Source organism: Athene noctua, chromosome 8, assembly GCF_965140245.1.
Source record: "Athene noctua chromosome 8, bAthNoc1.hap1.1, whole genome shotgun sequence".
Taxonomy (NCBI): Eukaryota; Metazoa; Chordata; class Aves; order Strigiformes; family Strigidae; genus Athene; species Athene noctua.
The window spans coordinates 21590019-21616588 of NC_134044.1; the positions used below are offsets into that span (position 1 = coordinate 21590019).

Here is a 26570-nt window from a genome sequence, read left to right on the forward strand (position 1 = left end):
CCTCAGAGCTGTACTAGCCTTGCAGGGGCTCAGCCCCCCTACCTGCAGCACTCCAGTCCTGCCTTTGCTTCCCTTGTCGCAGCGAAGGGAAGGCGGAGCGTGAACACCAGTAAACTGCCCTTAGGAACAAATCACTGAGGTGGGTTTTTTCCTTCTCCCAAGCAAATGTCTGGGCGTTTCTCCCTGCGAAAGGGGGAAGGTATGTTAACATCAGTTTGCTGGAGTTCACCCAGCCCCGACTGGACACGGGAGGGGTTAGAGCCATCCTTCAGCTGTGGCATCAGACCCTCCCTTGAGGGGCACACACCCACACCTCTTTCCTTTTGTTAAATCTGTAGCATTAATTATTTTCCCAGCACATTTAACTGATCAGTGCTGGTGTACAGATGGCACAGCTGGCTCCTCTGCAGCAGAAACACCTTTTTACCTCAGCAGTTCTGCCCTACACAGTGTGTGCACTGCAGGTGAGCACCAGGGTGTAGGTCCTCACCTCTGATACAGCTGCCAAATAACTTACTAGAGCAAAGGGGGAGTAGATTTTTTAATAAATAACTGTAGAACACATGCATGTAAAGTTTTATCTTGATACAACATCCATAAAAATGCTCCAGACAAAGAGCATTAATACACATCCATAACCTCCTATACAAGGCGACCAGGCTGTTATGCAGTTTTTGTATTTCAGTTTCCCTCAAAAACCTTGAGACTCCTTGTGCAGCCTGCTAATAAAGTTCCAAGAGAGCCATGCTCATGCTAGCACAGTCAGAAACAAACACCAAAATAGTGTGGTGAAAACTGTTCCTTGTCTTCAAATAATTAACTGCCTCTAGCATTAGATTTTACATCTATTTCCTTTTTAGATAGCCCTTATTTACTGGAAAATAGCAAATCCTTACAGTGTAGTTGTAAAGTTGAATATTTCATTTAGTCATGTTAACACTTCCATAAAAATATATAGTCTGAAAAGGCTTTCTTTTTTAAAATAAGTTATTTTTAAAAAGTCTAGTTAGAAAAAAGTAGGTGTTTGTTAAATGATTGCAGATGGCAACAGCAAGAACATTTTCTTAAAAACAGGCCTCGCACTGCCGGAGGCGAGCACAGGTCAACTAAACTCATCGGCCTTAAGTCTCGCCTAGAAGAAACCTGGTCTACAGCAGGACCAAGGGACTGCTCGGGATATTGCACGAGTACAAACTGTCAAACCAGCCTCTCCCTGCGCTTTCAATCCAGCAGGAGCTCACGGTCAAGCCCCACACCCTGAGCCTTCCCACCCAATGTGTAAAAACTGAGCCAAGACCATCTGCTCAGCAATTTCTCCTTTGCCTGGTGCCAGCGACACACCTGCAGCTGCCCCGGACATGGGTTCTAGCAGTGCTCTCATGGGCAAATGACCATTTCACCACTTAACCAATTGCAAAAAATCTGACAAGCATGTTGAAATAGGTTTATTTTTACTTAAATCAGTGCTATCTTGGCTAAATGCAGTAGCCAGAAGGGAAACTAGAGCCCATTTCATTTCATTAGTGAAGGCTCTGCAGTTCACCATCATCTTTCACTTCCATTTGAGGAAGAGGAACTGCTGCCCATCCCAATTTCACTTGCTTTCAAAACAACTCCTTGCCCCATGTTGCAGTTTGTACTTCCCTCCATTAAACACAACCCAAGAACAAGCAGCATCCTCCAGCCCCGGCTAATTCCCGAGCAACTGAAAGCAGGAGACACTAGTGACTGTGATGGATAAGTTCTCTCTCCCTGCCTAAACTCCTGGATGCCAGGAAGCGAGACATGCCACTGCTAAATACTAACAAAAACTGATAAGGATTTGGGTTTTTATTGTCAACTGCCCAGAGAAATTTAGTGTTTAAAGATTTTTTTTAACCCAAAATCTGCAAAACAAATAGAGTACCACAGCTCTTCCGTTTGGTTCACCACCAGAGTCCAAGTTTTACAATAATTAACAAGTGTAATCAAAGTAACATTTAAAATATAAATCATTTCATGTGACTCCACAAAGGAGAAGTGTCACCTGTAAAATTTCTACTTTGTCCTACAAAGGATCACCGGGAAAGTTAGCGATGATGCTTTATTTACTCTTTTGAAGAAAACGTTTTGTAAAGCGATCTAGTTCATTCTCAAGGTGAATGGCTTTATTTCTGTAAAACAAACAAACAAAAGCAATGGATTTACTTCAATGCAGTAACATCGCAAAGAAGGTAGAATCAACATCAGTGTTTAATCTCTATCCCTGAAGCCCCCAGCGCTCAGAAAACCTGACCACGGGCTCTGGTCCGAGCAGCGGCAGGCTGCTGCCCTCGGCCACATGTTTCCTTTTCCCCAAAGGCTGCGCCAGGTCCCTGCGGGACCTTCCCCGGCTCTGGCCTTCCCTTCCAACGTTTAACCCGGGAGAGGGTCTGTAATTCTGTAATTCCGCACGGCCTGGGCACTGCAGGGCTCCACCCTCACCCGGCAAGGTCTCCAAGCAGCAGCTCACAGCCAGGGCAGGCAGGGCGGGAAAGGAAGCCTGAGGCTGCTCCGACGTCCCAAAACCCCCAGCTGCTGCAGGATTCTCTTCTGTGAACACCTACTACTGGTAGTAAGAGAAAAACACTATGGCACGGAATGACTCAACACAGCACAGCTGCTCTTGTGTCCTGTGGGGAGGGTTCTTGGGGAAGGTGCCACCCTCTTTTACCTACACAAGTCAAATATTCTGGAGAAAGCTCTCCCACACCATACAAAGGGAAAGACAATCTAAGAGAGAATATTTTTGGAGCTTTACTCCTTCACTGAGGCAGAAGCATACATTTATTTAACTTAACCAGAGCTGCTGTTACAAGTAAAGAAAACAGGTATTGCTGTGTACCATTCTGCACCCGTGCCTCCCTCATTTCAACCTGACAGTAACAGCAAGCACCAAGCTCCCTGAATTTGCTCATGGTCAGTCTCACCCAGACTTACCTCAGCTGCTTGGAGCTGCTCTGTATGTTCTCCAGCTGATCTATTTCTTTGGAAAGCCTAGCAATTTCTTGTTCCAGGTTTTTCTGGGTAATATCCACCTGCTGACAGAGCCGAGCAAAGGTAGTAGCCATTTCCCTAAGGGGAAAACAAGTGTGTAATCACAATTTACAGAAGTCTGTGCTACAAAAAAAAGAAATTAAAAAAAAAAAATCCCCCAGCATCACAGTGTGCAGTAGAACACAGCAATCAAAGTGTCTGTTAGGGAATTACAGAACAGTAGAAAGCAGGAGTATTATGTATTTTTAAATTTTTTTTTTTAAAAAGAAACCTTAAATGTACAAAATGTATCTCAGTCTATGCCGACATGACATCTAGCAATTTTTCACTGAGCATCGACAGGTACAAGCCTGAGATGGGGACGTGCTGGAGCAATGAAGTGCCCCTGTGCAGCACCCTGTGCCAGCACCCTGCTCGGGGGGAACAAGAGTGCTCTGTAGGGTGGGAGCACCCCAGATTGCTGAGGCACCCAACCCTACATGCCTCCTCAGCTATGTGCTCCCAAATGAGTTCCAAGACTTCTCCTTACACAAAGAAAAATACCCAGTTACCACCCTGTAGTAGTAACCAGGCTGTCCTGTGGGGGAGAGAATGTCTCCTCTCCACTTCACCTTACTGGAGCCCTGGTCTGAGTCCAGCTCCTCCATGTCCCCAGAGACACACATCTGCTGGGCACGGGGATGATTCGCTTTCCTCTGCTGAAGCTGAACTCTGTGTTAGTGAAGTATTCCCTAGGCTGCAAGGGAGAGGAGTTCTGCACCCTGGTCGTCAGAGGTCTCATTTAGTAGCCCTAATTTTCTGAATTAGTCATTTAGACTAACTGTTTCAGCAGGAGAGGCTGAAGGAGACAATCACCCAGACATTACTTTGCAGAGACAGGTGGAAAAGTATTTGGGTAAGACCAAAAAAAAAGGAACAATTCATAAAGGCTCTAAAGTTCCACTTCTGCAGTGCACAAGAGCCAGGACTGGCTGCTTAGAGCCTGTGCCACAGCTGGGGGCAGAACAAAGGCTCACCACTGCAGTGCCAGTCTGCCAGCAGCCCGGTTCAGCCTCCGCTACAACTGAGCCAACTCCCACCTCTTCATCCCGAGGTGGTGGACAAAGACAGCTGAAATCTTAAAACTCACTCTCGCATGTACACAGAGACTATTGACCCTTACAGGTGGTAATTTCAGACTCTTAGAACTCCCTCGTAACAGTGCCAAGGGGACTCAAGCCACCTTCCCAGACTGTGTGCAGCCAGTCCCCGCTCCCAGGACACCACAGCACCCCACAGACAGGATTTACTCTTACTGGATACTTACTGTTGCACCTGATGGCTGCAATTAGCACTCGTAAGACTGACGATCATCTGCAGCTTTTCAGTAGCATAGTTTACAAACTGCTGTTTAAAGGCTCTCTCTTTCGCTTTAGTGGTCCAAGTCAGTCTCTCATAAAGATATAACAAGCCATACATACTTAAGGAAAGAGAGATGAGTTTCCAGCCTACTGTTCTCCAAATCTGAAAAGGAGGATTCTTCATTAGCTTAAGTTGTCCTACAGAATAAAGTCTAGTTCCACCCATGTTTTTAAATCATCTTCATGGCCCTTTCACCAGATTAATTTAAAAAACATATATTATTTCCATATTGTTATTGCAGAGCAATACAGCTACATTCCCATGAGCTGGTACCAGTGGTGTGGAGAATGTGCAGGTTACAGAAGCCTCACTGCTTGTTCATGAAGGAGGAAAGAGAAAGCAAAGCTCCCACTAAATCCAAACTGAATGAGGCACCACCAAACCATCCTTTAATTCAGAAACTGAATACTGACATACTGCATAGAGATATGTCCAACTATCCTCAGAGTAGTTAGACTAATTTTCTCACTGCAAACTGCAGGTATCCAGTGTACTACATGCACTCATCCAGCCCAGTGTTACTAAACCCATTACATGCTCCATGTTTCACCCCAAACAGGAAAGACCAGTTTAATCTTTGCCATCGCTTCTAGTACAGTGAATGTTGCTAATGCTACTTGCCACTCCGCCAACAACGATGATGCTCATGGAGGTCCGTGATGTCAGTGAAGCTAAACTCATTACCAAAGGAACCATAAAATCATCGTGCGATACGTTCTCTGGAGTTATGGCAGGAAGGCTGGCAGCTGACGGGGTGGTAGCTAAAGGACGAGGGATCTAGAAGAGTTGAATACGGCAGCCTGAGTAAAAAGCATTAAGGAACTACACGGCAGACTGGTTTTATTTTATTGTCATATATTCAGGGTTTGATTTACTTAAAGGAAACTCTTCAGGACAGAAATCTGAACAATGCTCGTGATAAGCAGTGGAGTTTTGACAGTTCCTTGCCCAACTGGGGACTGGGTTAGAGTAAGGGGTCTACCCTTACCTCTGCCATGAGGACAAAAGTTACAAAATTAAAAGGTTACCCAAAGGGTTCAATCCAAAGGAAAACAAAACTCACGTAACAGCTGCAGAAAGTATAGGAAAGGTTTTTTGTTCCATTCTAACCCTGAATATAATCCAATAAAAATGACCCTCACAAAAAATGTATCACACAAAGGGACTAGGGAGAAGTAGCAGCAAGCATGTAAATAGCAGAGGCAAATACAGTAAAAAAAAAAATCAATATATTCTCCTCAAAGTAAAACAAGGCACTTAAAATACCGGCATAATCTTTGAAGCACTTACTTGTACATTTGGATCTGCTAGTCCCAACAGTACTCTCTGAGCTTGTTTAGGACCCAAGAAACGGTTTACAAGTGAAGTCCATCCCAAGGAAAAGTGGAACATGATATCCTCCTGAAAATCTGCACACAGACTATGACAGTTTAGATCATAGCTAAGGTCAAACCTCCTGCATGGAATTAGCAAGTGGAGCTGATTCTGAGCACCAGAAGGCAACAATGGTTTCAGATTCTCTAGAAATAAAACAGAATAGTAAAGATGAGTTAACATTAAAAGCTTTATAGCATATTTACAAGCAGCATCCTTGCACTGCTGAGCAGCTTTGTGAACTACAGGAATCTAAACCGACCTATTTATTTATTTGCAAAACTAGTCAGCATTTTATCGGTATTAATCATAGCAGGGCAAGCAATTTATTGCTCTGATAAAACAGTCATGCAAAATCAACTCATAGAGAAAACACTGCTGGAAAAAAATGGTCAGATCAACTGAAAGACCTCTATGAATGGTCAAAAGATAAGGACAGACTAAGAAAAACTTGGTTTATCCAGCAGCTCTGTGGTGCCATACAGAAAAGGCAATATTATTGTGTAAGATGACAGAAGGCTTCACGTAATTCCATGATCCTGCTCTGAATCTTTTATTACCAGAAACAGATCAGAAAGAGATATGGATAGGCAATACAGTTACTACTTATTAACAAAAAAAGAATCAGAATCTGGAGGGAGCTAGGGAGAGGATTATACTGCAGAAACATAATCCAATAATTAGTGTATTTCATGTATCTGTTGTGGAAGCCAAACATTTAAAAGGGTTTATAAAAGGATTAGACAACTTCCCAGAGGACAGGTCCATTACTACTTGTTTAAGCCATTAATCCAGATGCAGTATCTTGGCTCCGAAGTCCCTAAATTGAGGATAGATCAACTATATTTACCCTGGTTCATTACTCCTGTCCCCAAGCATCTGTTACTGGTTAATATCAGAGACAGGCTACTAAGCTGAACAGACACTCAGTCTTGATCTAGGATGGCTTCTCCTTTATCATTTTAATGCTAAATCATCATCAGAAAGAAAACTCTTTTAAAAGTGAGTTTCCTTAAATTGTCTTTCTCTAAATAAGAAGTCTTAACATTCCTCTTTCCTCATCTTACCAATCATCTCCTGCTGCGACTGATGCATCGACTGATTGACTTCACTGGAGCAACGATCAGCCAAGTTCTTTCCCAAACCATCTTCTATATGTTTGTTCAGTTCCTGAAGTTTTATAAAGAATATATGCTCATCAATTTATATCTAGCTAATAAATTACATCATACAGAGCAGAGATGGTAAACACTAAGCATTGTTATTTACAATGGGAAGGAATGTTACCATGGAAATACCATGCTTCTAAATTGCATACTGTGACTGAAAACCCAATTAAAGTGACACAGGAGAGATTTCTCTAGGACTGTGACCATTAAAACGCACACGGACAAGTCTATAGTTTTAATAAATGTGATACTGAAAAGCCTACCACTACCATCCTGCCCTGCAAACCCTTTACTGTCATCATCTGATGGGAGCCAATTTTGCTGCTCTGCCCAAAGATAAACCGATCCCATCCACTCCCACAGTGCTCTGCCCCGGACATTTTGCAGAGCCAGGACAGCTCAGACTGTCCTGACAATGCAGCGCTCCCAGCTGATCAACGAGGCTGAACCAGGTGGGAGCAGAGTTGGAGTGTAAGAGGCAAACACTTACAGGTGTATGCTCCTTCTGAATACTAAGTTTGAGGAGGAATTTGTAGAAGTTTAATAAAAACTGCCTTCTTTAAAAAAAAACCAAACCAAACCAAACCAAACACCACAAAAAAACCACCATAAAGTGTTGGGTATTTGGAAGCTTGTTTTATTTTTGGATCTATTTTATTTTAGGAGTAGTGAAAATTGTTTATGTAAGGTCTTTATTTACCAGAAGTGAAGACTACAAATCAGGATTGTCAGCAAATTAAGAGTTTCAGTAATCAAGTAACAAGACAGTTAAAACAAAAATTAATTTTCTTCCAAGAACAAAGCAGAAAATATTTTCAACCTTTTGCAGTTTTAGGTAAACAAAGATGTGCATACATCAGAAAGCAAAAATCCTGAAACGCTCAAACAAAGTGTCACATAAAATGGTATGCAAATTATGAAAATGCAGAAGTAGAAATTAAAGGAAAGACACAGAGTCTGGCTTCAAACCATACAAGAAAACTTACCGTCTTATACAGTTTCAATACTTGAGGAGAAGGGTGAAAATCCGAATAGAATTCATCAACTAAAACTGAAAGTCGGCAAATCTCATCAGTCATGGCAGAGGAGACCTGGAAGAATGTGGTAAATACATAAAATGTTTCTCCTTCCTTTTCCAGCCAGAGTAAAAACAGACTAGTGCGGTAACTGTTAAATAAATGATTCAACTACCTCATAGGAAGGATTGCCATTTCTTCTTCCCCCCCCCCACCCCCCACCCCACCCCCCATTGGAAAAGGAACATACTAGACATTTCAAACATATGTCATAGTGTGGTGGGCACCTAAAGGAGCTCCCTCACAGGAGGGACAACACTTGAAACCTGGGAGATTTTTCATGCTGCCATTACTTACTTTATTTTCTACTTCCTCAGTAACACGTTTGATTTTTTCCTTAGTATCTTCTGTCAAAATGTTCAGCTGATTTCGAACAAAGTCCAGTCTATCCCTCTGATCTTCTCGCTCTTCCATGGAATGGACTCTAACGTAGCAGAAAGGAAATCACCATCACCAGCAGGTATTCTCCCAGTAATGAGACAAGCCCTGTAACCAGGCATGGACCACCTAGCCCAGGGTTTACTGGGCAGTCAAAAAGAAGCCAAAAAGACTCCAACACTGGCTGAAGAAAGCAGAGGCACTGCTTCAGAATGACTGCAACACAGATACTAAATTTACAGGAGCTCTTAAAGGCCGCACTGGTCGAACATAACTCAAATTACTGGGCTGTAGTATATTTACAAAAACAGCATTTGGAGTTGGAGTTGTTACCACTGCACATAATTACAAGTAAAAAGGGTGCAGGGAATCAGGGGCGTTTAATACTTAAGTCTACTCTGATTTTAAAATTAAAAAAAAAAATAAATCTGATCAAACTGTCCCACTGCTGCTCACCAGCACCACTCAACTATTCCTTAACAGCGACAAGGGTTTGATGACCCTGCAAAGCAAAGGGGAGGTGGCAGAAACTAACCTTATCACAAACAACTCTCTTCAGAAGTCCTTGACCTATCATTTAAGTGAAAATTGCTTAAATTCTAAAGCAGTTCTACCTTGAAGGGCCAGCAGAAACATCAAATAGCAATTCAGATTAAGAGGGGTCACTACAGAGGTTTTGGCAGGTCGATTGACAGAAAAAAGCAGAATATCATAATATTTTCAAATATTTCACAGCATGTTTTCATAGGATCTGACAACGTGAGACAAGTTAGTATGTAAACACGCAGTTTGTAAAAGCTGATACATTCAGGAAGATGACTGTGTTTGACAGGTACAGTGGAGTCTGTGAAACATAAAGACACACTATTAACAGACACAGAAAGCAGATGGATGGAAAGGATTAAACACGACAGCAAGTTCACTGTGTACAGGAGAGACAAGAGGTAACAGGAGCGAGTTAAAAACCATACATATGCAAACCTCAAAGAGTATATGAAACTATCAGACAGAATAGATGAGCTGCTATCATTAGCACTAAAAGGATTACATGAGCCATGAGAGAATAAAGATATTTACGGATCCAGTTTGGAAAGGGCCAGAGGCCAAGCCACTGTTAACTTGGGCTCTTCCCTTACAGTATTCTAACCACTTACAAATTAAAGTGTCTGCATCCTCCCATTTATTTTCTCAGTGTTACTGTTAACAAAAAACTTAAGCAGGACCAAATATCACCTCTGAAATGCTTGATACAGCTAGAAAAAAACTTAAAATTTCAAATATTTTGGAAAAAAGTTTTGAAAATCCACAGACTGTCTCTGTAAGTCAGTAATGAAGAACAAAGTAAACCAAGATCCCTATACAGAAGTCACAGACCAAGGACAAGACTGAGCAGTGCAAGTGAACAATAGTAAAAGTGACACACCAGAAAAATTCTCTGTATCTTACCAAGCGAGAAAAGTGAATTTTAAAGTCCATAACAACCAGCAAAAAATCACCAGCATAGAAATGGCTCCTCAGAGGATCTCGATAAACCAAAGCCAACCAGCCATCCAACCAACCTACCTTTTCTCTGCTGCTGCTACGTTTATGGCGTCCATTATGTTTTTCACAGTATCTATTATCTGTTTAGCTCTGATAGTGTGCTGTTCAAACTTGGTTTTCACGGCTGACTGCGAGATACACTCCTGCGAGGGGCCCAAGCCACAACACATTACTGCAATTCCGTGCCAACACATTCAGGAATTTCACTGTCAGAAAGCACATGCTGCTAATTTTACCATGAACTTAAACCAAGGGGAAATAAAAAAGGAGAAAGTATACAGAAATTAAAAGACAACAGAACTGAAATCTCAAATGAGTCTATAGCAGCAAATCTGTACCTTCATGTTCACTCACAGTAATGTGCATAGCTTTTTATTCTTTTAAAATAAATAAATAGTGTAAAGAAAAAAGAAAACTCAGATGAATACATAAGATAAATCTAGCTCTTGAGAAAATTTTCCAAACTATCTCCTCAGAATTATAAATGTCTAACACGAATGCTGGCAATATTGCCTGGCTTGAGTTTTCTTTGTTGCAATATGTAGTTTTGAGAAGCAGTTCTGTCAATAAAATTTGACATGCTCATGTCAACACTGACCATCCAGGAACAAAATATACAATAGGAATAAGAAACAAGGATTATCTCACAGGATTAAAAAAACCCAGTTAATATTTTAAGGAATATTTAACAACTTATTTGCAGATTGCTGAAGTGTTAAATGAATAAGTAGAGAATGCTCTATAGATACAATTTCTAATCAATCTTCAAACTTGAATATTGTACAGCGATTCAGAAACTACACGACACTGACTGAAGAGATACACAGATGTTCAATCTGGGCAAAAGCAAATCAATTGTGTTAAGACACACATTAAGGCTTTGACTTTTTTTTCAAGCAATTGCACATCCTGAGTTATGCAGCCAATTAAATGCTGTCAGAATTCAACCTGTGCTAAGTCACCACAAAGTAGCAACGTAAGTGTGTGAGGGGAAGAAAGCAAGCAGCTAGCTCCCTTATACCAGACCTACGGGGTTTTAAAATTGTTCTCAATCCATGGGTGCACCTTTCATAGCACAAACAGGTTTAGGTTGCTTTTAAAAGACTTGCCTATGACCTTAGCATATGCTGCAACAACAAATTTCAACTATGTAAAAATAATAGATCAAAACAAAATAAATAAAATGGGTAAAATATATTCCCTGTTCCTCGATGAAGCAGATCTAGAAATCAGCAATGAAAGGCCAGAGTTTCATTAATATCAGCACATTGTAAGAGCTAGACTAGACACAGAGGAGAGTCTTCCCAACATTAGTATGTGGTAGATAAAAGGATGACAGTCACTCACAACACAATCAGAAAATCCAAGTTAGAGCACTAGGAAAAACACAAAGGTTAGTTAAACGACTGGGAAAGTTAAGAGGGGAACAGCAGCAGTTTTGCTGTTAGTCTGTAATTAAGTATTTATTGAAACAAAGAGAAAAGATACATTTCAACAGCGTTAACCAAACCCAGTTACCTTCCAGCTCACTTCCAGTACAGTGAGATAGTCTCTTAAGTGCGCAGCTTATTACATTCTCGTGCAGTGTTAGGGAAGGACTCTGCAGTACTGTATAATTCAGGCTCTGGTATTCACTCCAATTTACAGCCAGAATTACCACTCTGCCCTGCCTCCCTTCTCTACTCCTGCTCACACTGTTTCTGTCACCCAGTTTTGTGAAGAAACTGGGGAAACACTATAGCCTGAGGAATAGCAGGGTTTGTTTTTATGCAGAATACCCACTAAGGACTACTGCACACAGCACACTGTGCATGCACTTCTCTGTTTTGATACAGCACTTCTCTGTGTCTCATAAAATTTCAGAAGAAAGATACACAGATTACTTTCTGTTATTACACAATATAAAAATTCAAAACGGATTCAACCCTTTAAGACTGCACATTTTTTTTCCTTTGTTGTAATACAGCTGACATACATAGTAGCATCACCTTTTAAAGCTACTACATGAATTTCTAAAAGCTTAATTTCACCACTGCTTACAAGTGTTTCTAGTAACACCTGGACCAGTTTTTCTTTCAGCAACTTAAACCACCCTGTGCTTTGCAGAAAAGCATGTTATATCTTTTTTTGGAATGCCTTTTGCCCTCACACAAAAGTCTGCATAAATGTAGTTACAAACCTTTCAAAAAGAGTCCCAATTTTTTCCATATCACAATAAACTAGCACCGATGGGTTGTTTCTAGATTTTTTAAAGATTCTAGTTACTGAGCTCATATCAGTTCTGGGATGAACAGGCTTTCCCATCAGGGAAGTGATACTAAAATCAGGAATGTGGAAGTACTGGAGAAGTAACAGTTCCTCTTCTCAGCCCACATGGAAAAGAGGAAGAAGTCATCTAATTTTAGTGAAGACAAAAGCAGGGTGAGAGAATCCAGGAGGAACAAAACCAGCAGATATAGCCTGTGGGAACACGGAACGTGTGTAAATGAGGAGATGAGATAGCTTAGAGATGTGAACTGGATGAAATAGCGTGAGAGATGTTTGGGAAGTCTGAGCAGGGCACCTGAACTGGGACAATGAGCTAAAGGCAAGACAGACAGAGGGAGGCAGGGAAGAGGTTGGTGTTTGATGAGGACAGACAGAAGCATCTGTGCTCTTGTCCCTTCCTTTCCACAGACTGGAGTGTAATCCAAGAGTCTTGGGACTTGCAACTCCTCTGTCAGGAAACAGAGTAAATGCAAAGCACTTTAGCCAGAAGTACTTAGGCTGTGCTCACACTATACAGCATCTGAATTTGGACTAGCAGTGCATAAAGCACAGTACACCAAGCAGATAAAGTAGGATTTCGTGCCCAGACTGAACACAGAGGATTCTACCTGCTGCACAATATTCTTCATTAATATATGAGCTGGTATAGCTTAGTGCTGGTAAAAATAACTGCTGACAATAGTTTGCTGATGTCAGCTACTTTATCAGCTCAAGTCACAGTAATTTGAGTATTAGGTCCGAAGATTCCAGATCTGGTGAACCATTTAAGTATCAGCCTTGCTTTAAAAGCAAATAAAATACCATTATAACACACCTGACTGTGAAAGAGGCTGCAACATCAGACACTCAAAATTTAAATTGCTTTGGCAATCTTAATTTAGCACATGTTGTGGTCTTTAAGTGATGTGATCACACTCCTATTCAAAGCCATTCATCATTACGATTTCAGGACAAAACATGGCTGAGCAGGGAAAAACATTACAGAATCCACTCTCACTGCTGGAGTTGGAAGGTGGGCAGCAAATGAAACAGATAATGTAAAAGAAGAAAAAAGTTGTTTTAAGGACATACAGCACTGTCACAGAATTGTTTTTTGTCACAGCCTCTGCCAAAGAAACTTGTCATGGTTGTGACCTTATGATGGATGCTTCTCATTTTGGTGGCCAACTTCAGACCATGACATCTGATTTACAGATGGGCTGAGCACTCATAGCATCCCATCATTTAGTAAGTCATACATACATCTTCATCTTGAAATATCCTAAGTGTTGAGTGCTTAACTGTAACTATTAAGAGATTTTGCTCAAAAAACCTCTGGGTATAACTCATGGCAAAATATGTAAAAGAACAGTAACTGATTTAGAAGTTTATTTTCTACTTTCTTTCCTACTGGTTGAAAGTTTGCTACTATAATTCTAAGGACAAAAATTACAAACAAAAATGCATGTTTGGCTACAACTAGTGACACAGGCAAGAAATTTCACACCTCATGGACTCAGGCCCTGCTGGTATTCTGAACCAATCATTTCAACAATTCAGTCATCTATCATAGGAGTGTGGCTAAGGATTAAATTTAAACTTCAGTCTGACATTTTCTTTCTTATGCGAGACTGAATCAAACTTATTTTAACACCTTTTTGATATACACACATCATTACACAACCTGGTTTTGCTAAGGTGAAATGGATTTGTTGTAATGCAAGAAGAAATACTTTTCAGAGGCAGTTTGCTTTTTCAAAAATATACTAAACAAGGAATTACTGGTTCAGGCATGCAAGATCCATCTTGAGCATTTGGTGTATACAAACTACAGTCGTACCTTTCAGGCTCATGCTGCATGAGATAGGCCAATACATACTACACAAAACTGTCGAGGCATACCCAAGATGCCTCCTTAAGATAATCCAAGAATGGCTTTAATTAAAGTTATCAAATTCAGCAAGACAAATAGATCCTATCACAAAGAAATCGCTCGACTGTCTAGCCAGTCCTACTTCTGAAGAAACTGTAAACTCCAGTTATCAATACAGCTAACCTGAGGTTGAAGGATGGATTCTGTACAGCAACAAAGATGCAAGAATAGTGTTAATATGCAGAGTATCAGAGCTAAGAGGTAGATAACGGTGATCATTTCAAAACTCTGGCTTTAAAAATCCAAGTAAATATTTAGATTTACACCAGTGAAACAGAATTTCTTACTATTTGTGTCTTGAATTACAATGATTAATTACAAAATACAACTTCAGAACAAAATAAGGCTTACTCTACAGCGAACATTTCACCGTGGTTGTGACACACACCTTTCTATGAGCATCTTCTCTTTCTATACAAACTGTATTGGTACTGAAATCTCAAAACATGAGCTAAGAGTTTTGGTCCTTTCCCTCACTGCACAATACTTCTTCCCAACAAACTATTGGCTATTCAAGGTGAGAAGAGAAGGACAGAAACCACAGATAAGGCAAAGTTGTCAGGTGATCTGAATACCTTACACTCCTCCACCTGCTAATGGGGTAATGTTCAGTAAAATTAAGCTAAGCATAAGCAAAAGCTACCTTTGCATTAAAACCCAAGCAATCTAAAAAAAGCCCATCATAAATACCTCAAATATCTGCTCAAAATGTTGAAATTCCTGGAATCGTGTTTGAAATCCTTCAGCAAGAGCTCCACCTGTGAAAGATAACACACCATAAGGGAGAGTGCAGTACCTCACAGCAGTAACTGTATCTTAAATATTTTTGTTTATCAGGTTTTACGGTCTTTTTCTGTATTTAAGGAAAAGCAAGAATTCCTACACACCACCCTCTGGCATTCCCTGGGCCTTCTGTCTCCTGGCACTCAGAACTTCTTTTGCCGAAACAAAAAAGATGCGATTCCTCGCTTCTACAGGATCAATAACTTTGAGCTCATCAACTAGAAAAGTCAGACAGCGCTCCATGTGCTGCCTACGCACCTACAGAAAAAGTAGAAAGCTCATGAGAAAAAGGCAAAAATTGAGCCGTCATCAAATCAGAACATCAGAGTCAGAAACAGATGCTGAACAACCAACCCCTTAGATAGCAGATGCCTTCAAATCCTACTGATGCAGCAGCTGCTTTTACCCATTTAAACAGCCCTGGAAGCAACAATACCTTCTACTATAACTGTATTTACGTCAATCAGAGATCTCAGTCAGTTACTGGGGTAACCACTTCATTCCCCCTATACAAAGAAACAAGTATCACTTGTTTCAAGCTAGTTGCTGTTGGAAAGATCTGAAGAGCACACTGAACTGTTACCATCTAACACTGTACTTTGTCAGCTACTCTATGCATGTGTACATGTATCATCTGTACCCTCCAGTTGCATTACCATTACACAAATAAAACATACTACAAAGATCTAAAACAAGTTTAACTGTGGAGAAAAAAAACATTCTAAACAAGCCTCCCACTGCACTACCAGCCTGTATATATTGTAGTTTGAATTGCAGGTTGCTCTGAACAAGGAGAAAGTTATTTCAATTTTCTGGCCAAGTAACTTACTCTTTTATTAAGGCGGCAAAGATGGTATTTTCATATTAATAACTGTATTACCTACGCAATTTAGCGTGCTTTTATGCATGTGGAGGCCCTTTCTTCATATATATATATATGTATTATTAAAAAAAAAGCAACTCAAAGAAGAGTCAAATCACTCACATCTTCCATATATTCTGGTTCTGATGCAGAGGCATCCCATCTATTATTCAAGATGAAGATGTTTGGCTTGGAAAGTCTTTCGTTCACTTTATGGAAAAAATGTTTTTCCTAAAAATTAAAGCACAAACAGAAAACTCCCCTGACATCCAAACCAGAGCCACACATTGTTCTGTAACAGATTCTGAAGTTAATCCAGCTTTTAAAAAGTTTATTAAAAAGAATTCATTAGCATTAAAAAACCACAGATATTGAACACAAAAAAACCCCTCATGATAGTTCAAAAGTCATCAAATGTCTTGAAACTGATGCCTATGCTAAAAGCCAAAGACACTGCAAGCTTCTCTAAAAATAGGTACAAATTCAGAAAACTTCCAACCAAATAGTTTAGAAGACACTGGAAAAACAGTTTATTTTTCTATAAATCTACATCATTCACTGTCTTTTTTCCTTCCTTCTTTCACTCTATCACAAAACTTCATCTCCTTTGATACTTCTAGCCAGCACTCTGTTAAATTTATCTGCAATTGTGTGACACTCAAAATATTGCTGGGGAAGAGAGGAAGGGAAAAAAAACCCCACACAAGACATGGCTGTGATCTGCTCATTTAGTTTTTCAAGTAAGACGCCTGGCTAAAATTCTGAAGATTTCCTTCTCTAAACTACCACGATGCTCCTGTTCACCCTGCAAAATGTGATTTCTATATCCAGAAAAACATCCTCTAACTGTACTTTTCAACTAGACCATGTCAGCTTGAACTACGGACAAGTTACATTTCCTGTATGAGGATGTATGGCTTGAGTCACAGGAAAAAAGTCATTGCTGAATGTTCTGATTTTAAAAATAAGACACGTGTGTACCTGAAAAAGTATTTAGGTCCCTTGCCTGTACCTATCACCCATCACTGTGTTTTCATAGTCATAATGGCTAAGTCGTGATGGAGTGAATCCCTACTCAGCACAGTTGAAACAGAAGAGATCTCTGTGCTGCCATAAACTTTTTGAATCTGCAGCAGGATACCACCACATATTCTGGACACACCACTGGAGATACGTTAGTCTCCAGGAGCCGGGGAGTAAGCATGTGTAAATGAGATCACTGTTGCAGAAAGAACTTTGTCTGAAGAGAATTTATGAAGGAATATTAGAAAAATCATGTTTATGCAGAAAATCTGTAGTTGTGTAGCAGCTGCCCAGTATTCTCAAACCTGTTATGGTAAGAGGTAAAAATAATGCCTAAGGAGGATGAGAACATAGTTATCATATGCTTTATCTAAAGGATAAACTTGTGTAGATGAAGAAATTACCATTGGCCAAAATGCAAAGCAAAATACAAATGTTTTTAGAGCAGTCACATAGTTGTTAAAGGCAACCTCATTTGTATCTACCAGGCTGAAAAAATTAAAAAGGAGGAAGAGAGCTGTTTACTGAGCCAAAGCCTCAATCACAACTAAGATCCTCTTCCTTTCCCTCCAATATACACCCTGGACACTGGTGATTTCTAGATTCTATTAATTAAAAGGTGCTCGGTATTAAGTGAGGATTTATAGGCATGGCAACCAAAAAAGCCTCAGCAAGACTTTAATGTTTGAAGCAAACTGCAAGACTAACCTATTTCTATTTAGCAGCTTTCAGCCATGCCCAACAAGGAACAAAGACTGGCCAAAAATCACACTGAAAAACAGAACAGCACTTCTGTGACTGGGTGTTTAGGATCAGACAAATACAAAATTAACAGAAACTTCCAGTAGACATACAGCCTATTCATCTTCCCTGCATATTTTTTAACTCAGTCAGATTGTTTATAATGGTTCATTTTCCTGAGCAAATGAGAAAAACAAATAAAAATTGGCCTTTTCACTGTTACTTCATTACACCAAAATGAAATAGGGCACACAGGTCCCTGTGGTTTCTATGTTTCTATATAGTAATGAGATGTTCACTGAAACCCAATCTTTTTTCCTTCTTTCTTTAACTAAAAAAAAATCTCAAATCAACCATGGTATACACATAAACAACTTCCAGACTCCCTTCACACTAAAAGTCAAAGTGTCCCTCATGTGAGATGATGGATAAAGACATAGTTGTGCCAAATACTTTCTTTGCCTTGGATGTTGTCAGAAATTTCTTTTTTTCCCCCTTCTAAATCACATCTCTCTTGTATTTGAGTCTTTGTGGATTTGGCTCAGAAGATGGAATGTAATGTTTTTAAACTCATTTTTTGTTCTCAGATTTCCACCAAACTATTTGCTAGAATGCAAGAAAATACCATCTTTGTACATTCAGTTCCTTATTGTATTAAAAATTAGCAATCAGTAATTAGAAAGTTCAGACATTGCATGTCAGATCTATGCTCAGAACAATGAGAGCATTTTATTTGTCTGCAGGGGGCTTAATAAAAGTCTTCAAGAGATTTCTCAGTAGCATTGTACTACATTCTAGCAGTCGCACTTTCAATAACTTAGAACCTTATACTGATATTGCTGCATTCACAACAGTTACTTTAGTCAAAACTGAAGATCACTACAAAATTAAAGCTACTCTCTGGTCTTGTGTTTGGAGTATCACAACAGCACCTTTGGCCACCTTGCATGCTCTCCTTCTACAAGTCATACAATATTTAGGCTGCAAGGTATACAGAAATCTCTCGCTTGAAACAAGGCTTTATAGAATAAAGGTGTTAAAACATCTTCAGGTCCCTATGTTGCACAGAACCATGCAACATGAATGCTTACAGCTAGCATCATCTTCAGAAGAAATACAATCCAATGAGGGGAACCCGTAGCACTTGTCCTCAACACAAGATGTACACCAAGGGAACTCATCCTCTTCTGAGACAAGAACACACGAGGAACAAGACAGAAATTCAACTTCCTTCACCTACTTTGTGTATTTTACTGAACTTCTAGATATCAAAAAAATAAATCACGGAATATTTTATAACACAAGTGTCTTCACCTGACAAATACTGACAAGATGCAAAGCAAGACAAGCACTACATCATCCACTGATCAAAAAAGAAACTGGGATAGAAAGGACAAATGTGATGCTCAAGTCAGAGTAAGCGAAGTTGGTAAGAAATTTGGTTCTCCTTTCCCTAGCAAGGGATATACATGGCTTCTTGACTCCCGCCCCCAAATCCTATTCACAAGATCTAAAAGCAGTGATTCATGGGAGCTTCAGTAAAGGTCTAAAAGAAGCCATTTCAGTTATGGAACTGATGAATATTTAAATGAAGTAGTAACACAAAATCATTGCGCATCATACCGTGTTCATGAGAGTTGATTCAGAATTGGCAACCAAGACAAACACGTCAGCATCTAAGCAGAACTTGTCAATCCAGCTGTCCAGTTCTGTAGTGACATCTGTGCCAGGGCTGTTGAGAATAAAAATTACAAACTCATATTTACACAGCAAAGGAGCATTTGATTTTTATAAACTGATAAAAATAGAGTGGGATTGCCTAAGGGCCTTGTAAGAAGACATAAAGCTTTATATGTTTAGGCTGATGCCTAACTCAAGCTTAAGGCAAAAGCTAATTATCATTTAGCATTTATCAATCACCTGCTCACTGGACAATCTACTCATTCCAAAATGCAATTTCTAATGAATAAGCATGCAGACCATAACTGCAATAGGCGGTAGGTCAGAAATCCAGTCAGTCTCACAGAGTGGTCCCCCTCCCTGTATCCCAAGTTTTAATCAAAGAAGGTCAGTTGTTCATAGAATATTTTTTTGTTAACAAGGGCCTACTTTAAAGTGATATGCTACGCAAGCTGTGTATAGATTTAATGAGAAACAAAAATGAAGTTAAAACCGTAGTGCTGACAGGTTTTTAAAAGTGGAATATTAAGTCATTCTTCCAACCTCAGTTGTGGCTGGTTCACATTTTCTCTATTTAACGACAAAAAGATTATTTTCTCCTTCCAAGTACCTTTTCTCGTAAGAATCCAGGCTGTTTTCTTTTCCCTTTACATTTCACCTTTAGCAACTGAGACTGTACAGATCAAGTCATGCCTCAGATCATATCTATGGAAGGATCCCTTCTGGGCTTCCAGCACACTTGTGCAATGCACACATCCCCAAGGAGACAGCACAACTGCATAAGCTCAGAAGTCCAGCAGTGCACTGAACCACCCAGCTCCCTGTGCCAGCTGTGCTGACTAATACAGGACCTGAGTTTGCACCCAAGAAAATAGTGACAAACTCCCAGGAATTTCAAAGGTGCAAGATTAGAGATGCAACAAAAAGCACTACAGTTTATCAGAATACACACTGGGTGTTATTCTGTTGGATATGAAGAAATCATACTTACAAATTCAATCTATATTGATTCACACACTAAGTATAGATCACCTAACAGTTTGAAAAAATATTACCAGATCATACCTCAGTGGCCAGGAACACAGGCACTTGACATATACAAAGCTTTCAGAATTCTTTAAATAAACAAACTGTAGGAAACACAAGCCCTACACATGGGCATACACAGCCAACAGTCACAATTACATATCAAAGTAATGGGTGACCTCAAAATGTAGGCACTGCAACTCTTATCAGAAGCTTTTAAAAATGAAGTCCAGATTGCTTACACTTCACATAATCAGCCTGAAGTGTTAAAAGACAGAAGACGGGCCAAAGGTTGTTGCTGCAACAACCCTACTCACACTTCCATACTCTTTCTTTTAAAGGCCAAAAGCTAGTCCCTTATTCACCTCAATCACAAGAGATTTGTCTGTTTCAACTGTTACAAGAACAAAATCAGGGGGGTGATGACAGGCAGCAGTATATACAAAAGAACAAACTCTATTCTCAAAAGAAAAAAAAAAAGTCTTTCAAGAATTTTGTAACCTAACAACAAAACCACAATCAATCAGTAAACCAGTCTCTTTTCTAAGTGTTTTAATGGCTAACTTGTTTAAGAAAACATTTACTAAAAGAGAAAACATACCTGTCCACTAAAACCAAATCATCTCTCAGCAGGGCACACTTTGACTTGGGCCAAAAGACATGGACGAGGCAGCCAGCTTTCAAATCTTTATCCATGTGAAGTGCATGAGCAAGCTGATTGACTGTCTATAAAGAGCATAAGGAGAACACAAACATGAATACACACCACAAGCAATTCTGTAAACCGGTCTAGTTTGGTTCTCGGGCAAACTTGGATAGGATCTATCTTGAATAACGTTACAGAGTTCATACTTCTTTCTGGTGAATATTTGCAATTTTAAAAAATTTTTAAGGTCTTAGATTCACCAGCATCTAAAGAACAAGTTGTGCCTGAAACTTAGGCAGGAGTTTCTTTGGAGCCACAAAGGGGTATTCTCTATGATGCTAGAGTGAGTGATACTGAGCGTCGCCGTGAATGTGCCTCAGAGGTTTAACATGTCAATGTGAGCAGTTAAATAAGCTGAGTACCATAAGGCACATTCCAAATCCTTAACAAGTGACAGAACTTACTCTCAGTCCTATAAAAATAAATCACTCAACATATGCTATGCTACAATGAGACACACAGTAGCTGTTTTTCTGAAATATCCAAGAAAAGCTATGAAGTATAGCACTTTAGTTTTGTTAGTTGTTCCCTCCTAAGTAAGAGCTTAAAAATGCAGAATGAGTTACTCTTAGACTTGAAATCACTGTTGAAAGACAGATCTTTTGAGAAATAGTTACTGTAAAAAGTAGCGTTAATCATTCAAAAAATGTACCTTGACACTCTTCTTTTCATCTGATCCTTCTGTCATAAGATAAGCCTTATCTCCATCTGTCCCTTCCACACTGAGAAAGCAGTTAGTTGTATGGCCAATCCCACTAGGAAGTACCTTATCCCACAGCATCGCATTAATGACTGAACTTTTCCCACTGCTCGTTCTAGAGGGATAAAAACCAAAAGCACTTTGAGCACAATATAGCAACATTAAACATATCTTTGTCTTAAACTGGACGCGCCCCCATTTAATTGCATCAGACCCACATACTGAACGCTGTTTCACGTGACAGAGTTTCGAGTGACAGTTCAGCACAGCTTGCCAGAAAACAATAGGGAGTGCAGGAAAACTTCACCCGAAAAGCAATTCCAAGCATCTTTCTTGGTGTCAACATTGCCTATCCAACCAAGAAAACCAGTTTTCATTTCCATAGCACATACTAGCTCAACAAGCTCAACCTGTACGAGTACATGTGTTTTATCTGGTATACCACAATTTGTGTAAGGAATTTGTAAGAGATATTGGCTCAACTTTGCTACACCCGAAAAAAGCATCTAGAATAAAAAGATGCCTTAGATCAACTGAAAGCAATTGCTAAATCTCAGCATGCTGTCCCACACAAGAGGACAGCCCACCCTCCTCTCTGTGCCAGCCCTAGCATTCCCACAGAAATGATTGAAAATACAGGTAACATTTTCAGCAGAATTATGTCCTGACAACAATTCCACATTCCTGCTTGCAGCAAAACTAAAGGAATTCTAGGGATGGAGGACTCGAGCAGAATGCTGCATGACAGGGGCAGGGAAGAACTACCCTCTATGGTGGCAATCAATGGTGACTGCTTAAAATGTTCATAAAATTACCACCTCCGCAACTTAACCTGTCTTTAGAGACGCATCCGATTGACGTCAGTCAGAAAGGAACTGCTGCTTCTGATAAGAGTCTTCTAGGCATGAGATGAGGTGCAAAAGAGCATCACTGTACTACTGCCTTCAGATACATTTCAAAGCATTGCTCTCTGGGAATTCTCAACACAGCCAGCAATGACAGCTCAATTTTATGGATTATAATCTCAACTGAATGAAGATTTCTACAGTAAAATGTGAAACAATGTGCAAAGAAAAATCTCAAATGTATTTATTGTGCATAATCCTTATAATGCAAATGCTGTTTTTTAATAATGCAACTTAATCTTGTCCTTATTTCATAGGGGAAATGTAGCCTAATTAACCAAAACCCTGTTGATTAAAAGGAACTGGTCAGCAACTCAAGATTCTGCAAGAACTTGGAAGTTCTGACTAATGTCCTACTTTGCACTAACCCTCCACCCCTCACCCATAAATATTTAAGGTTTAACTATTACACAACAGTATGGAGTTACATAGACCGTAAAATCATTTTTGAGCTGCTACTTCTAGAAAAAGTTCAGTGCTCACTGTACAACAGTTCACACATTTATTCAAAATGTCAGAGGGTTATCTTTCTTCTGCTCTGAACTTCTGCCCTTTGTAAAAGCAACTTATATCACACATCACAGCTTGTAAATGTATACAACTTTTAACTCTGTGAAACATCAAGGCTGAGATATAACTAACTTCTTTATCCCAGATCCTTTTCTTGGTTTTAACTAGCTGAACTATTTTTTAGGAAAATTAAGGTAAGACCACTGTTATACACTTTTTTTCCAGTATTATTACAACATTTTTAGAAAACATGAAATTCATACTCCAGAAAAAAATGTGACCACAAGCTTAAATTTAGGCACAGAAAAAAAAATATTTCTGAAGCAAAGTGGACTAACAGACACCAAACTAACCAGGCACATAAAAGCATTTGAAAGCACTGGAACCATAGTCTTTTAATAGGACTTCACTAGTTTATACCTGACTTCACATTAGGCAAGGCTGATTTTCCATCATCTTTCTACACCCTCCACATTTCATAGGAACAGAACGGCACAATATTTGGCACGCAGACATCTACTGCAAGTGGTAAGAACCAGTCAAAATTTCTCACTGACAACCTGAGACTGAAATGCAAAACACAATATATGCAAACAGGAACACATAAAACCTTTGGGTCTATACACCTGACAGCATCTCTTCAGAATATTTCTTATGTAGTAACACATTTCAGGTGCAATACCTTTCTTTTTATGTCCCTTTTTTCCTGCTGCAACAATAAAAAAATATAGCTGAGATGATCCCAAGTCGACCAAAGTTAAAAATATTTTAACACTGAAAATACTACCTTTTTTTTTTTTTTTTTTAACAGAAGTGAAATCACCCATAACTTTGGAAATGTTATTTAAATACACAGAAGGTTTTTCATTTGGTCTGCAGTAATACCACCAAAGACTGTGAGCTAGAACTTTTCCTAATTAGTGATTCAGGAAAACAGAATTTCATAACTTCATTCAGACTGATCTGTAAACCATTTAGTACACTGTTGCTGTTACCCCTTATAATCACCACACAGATCTATCCAACTAATGGTACAACCAACAAGGTAACAGTCTCTAATGGTCTGTTTTCTTTCAGCTGCTTATATACAGAAACGTAAACAGCTCAAAGTTTAGTTTTTCAATAGCTGTGATCAAACACAGAAGTTCTCAACAGTAAGTCCAGTAAAACAAAGATATTAAACAAACAAAACCACCGCATTAAAAAAAGAAAAACCATCTTCTCCAACAAACTCAGAACTTCCAAAGTCAAATAATGGACCTATACAGGATAATTATTTTACAAAATTTATCAGTGAAAAACATGTAACAAGACATGCATGATTAATCTACAGTCACGAAGCAAGATAGCATCAAAGAAATATTGAGCATCAATTAGGTAAGAGTAAACATAGTTTTATGAATTATATTTCAAACAGTAATTTTATGATGAATCACTAATTCCAGTGCATTTAAATTAGAAATACAGACACTAAGCCCTGCAAGAGAGAAGAAAAAAAGATCAAATTAAGTTCTGGTAATTCCATTCATTACCTGCCAAAAAATGCCACTTTCATGTGTCTCCGTGAAAGCACCTCACCGATGACTGCTAACTTATTTTTATAAGCCTGTATTTTTGCTAGTTCATCTTCTGTTGCTACATGTTCAAGCTCTGGGTTCTTGTATGTCGCTACACATAGAAAAAGAATAACATGAAAGCAATCACATGCAAAGTACATGCTCCAGGATACAAGATACAGATTACCAGTACTTCACATGCTAACAAAGATCTCTGTAAATTTTAATTATACGGCAATAAGACAAAACAAAATCCCACTACAGATATTGATATTAACCCTTGTTATTTGACAGCTCTGCCATAAGCACTTATGAAATCATGACATAATTCACTTCAGATTAATCAGCAATCCAACTGCTGGATTCCATGAGCCTGTGAGCACAGCATGCTGTGCTGATCTGCCCCACTCTCTGCAACACCCACTTCCTTCAGACAGGAAAGCTGGGACCTCTCATGGATACACTGGTTAGGCTGGACTGTCTTCTCCCTGCAGAGCTCACTGGGGTGATGAGTAACCAACTCTGTGTGGCAACACACGCGCCTCCACGCTGTTAAAACTTCTGAGAGTGTAACCAGTGGTTCTTTGCATTTACAGCATGTTGATCTAATTTCGTGCTGAATAATGGGAGAACCTGTTTGTCCTTTCTTCTACGCAAAAGAAACTACAACAGGACTATAAACGCTGGAGTGGTTAAGCTTTCACACTTGTGGAAAGGAGGGCAGGTTACCAACCCAAGTGATGCAATCAGCTTTTCCTGTTACCATCCTAGGCATTCCTGCTAGCCTAAGCTGAAAAAAACCCAATGTTAAATGAAAAACGTGACTATTTTTGAAGGTGTATTTTTACACAAAGTGCACATTGACATGTATTGCAACGTACGTTGCACTGCTGTAAAACACTCAAAGCAATGGACGAGGCCCTTGTGTTTAAGATGAAAGCTAACCTTCCACAAAAGTTGCTCCTTCAGTGACATAGTCCAGCAGCTGGTCGAAGATGGCTGTGATTGTCTTTTTAGCCAGCACAAAATGCTTCAGTGGAGAGACGGTAGCTTCTGCCATTATGCAGCTGCAATGAAAAAGTGACCAAAACCACTTGGAACACCCAGCTACATGAAAAGTCATACACTTCTCAGTCGTTTGACAAAAACCTCAAACAGAAACCCGCCCCAAAACAAAACCCTCAACCACAATGAATGTCAGTAGGCTGAGTTTACACTAGTTTTATTACCGTAACAAACTCTTATCTCTTCCCCTCACCACATGCCCGACAGCAGCTCACGCGGCCCGGGGACAGACATAAACCGATGTGGTGCGGTCTGTCCCCGAAATCCGAGGCTTCCCCCTCATCAAACGCCGCTCACAGCCTGCCCACCGCCTGGAGGGCAGCGCTGTCCCCTCGGCCCAGCGAGAGCAGCCCCGCGCCCCGCCCCGGCCCCGTCCCCGCCGCCACACGGGGGAGGTACCGCGGCGACCGCCCGCAGCTGAGGGGACGGCGAGGAGCCGGGTCGGTGCGGCCCCGCGCGGCGCCCCTGGGCCTGCGGAGGGCTCCGGCCGCAGAGGCAGCGGTCGGCCCGCGGCCCTGCCCGCCCCCGGTCACTTACGAAGCCCCGGCTCGCTCCGCCGTTACTCGGCAAGCGCGGCGCCGCTGGCGGGGCCCTGCCTGCGGCCGCCGCCTCCTGGCCCGCCGGGACGGGGGCGGACATCACTTCCGCTTCCGCCGCTCCGCGCCCCGCTGCCGGGCCCGCCGGGGGGGGGGCGCGGCCGCCATTTTTACTGCGGGCCCAAGGGGGCGTGGCGGCCGCCATCTTCAGCCAGGGCAGAGGAGGAGCGGCTGCTCGCGAAATGGAGGCGGGCCCGGACCGAGCCGGGCAGGCCCCCCGTGCGCCGGCCCCCGGCCCCGGGAAGAGGAGCTGGCGGTGGCCCAAGGGCGGCTCGCAGTAGC

General features: G+C 40.6%; 1 protein-coding gene across 3 annotated transcripts; it reads right to left on the reverse strand.

Annotated features, from left to right (window-relative positions):
* Positions 1 to 524: 524 nt before the first annotated feature.
* Positions 525 to 26366, reverse strand: MFN1 (mitofusin 1). 3 transcript variants are annotated; one of them, XM_074912153.1, is made up of 18 exons: positions 26230 to 26366; positions 25573 to 25694; positions 24604 to 24739; positions 21609 to 21771; positions 20852 to 20976; positions 19168 to 19276; positions 15904 to 16011; positions 15023 to 15176; positions 14826 to 14893; positions 9977 to 10098; positions 8333 to 8459; positions 7946 to 8050; positions 6858 to 6960; positions 5707 to 5936; positions 5038 to 5193; positions 4322 to 4518; positions 2959 to 3093; positions 525 to 2153 (listed from the first exon to the last, which is right to left on the reverse strand). In XM_074912153.1, exons 2-18 carry the CDS (start codon positions 25685 to 25687, stop codon positions 2084 to 2086), a joined length of 2223 nt encoding a protein of 740 aa, XP_074768254.1. In that variant the 5' UTR covers positions 25688 to 25694; positions 26230 to 26366; the 3' UTR covers positions 525 to 2083. The 3 variants fall into 3 exon arrangements, with proteins under 3 accessions (XP_074768254.1, XP_074768255.1, XP_074768256.1); XM_074912154.1 differs by lacking the exon at positions 15904 to 16011; XM_074912155.1 differs by lacking the exon at positions 5038 to 5193.
* Between the last annotated feature and the right edge of the window lie 204 nt (positions 26367 to 26570).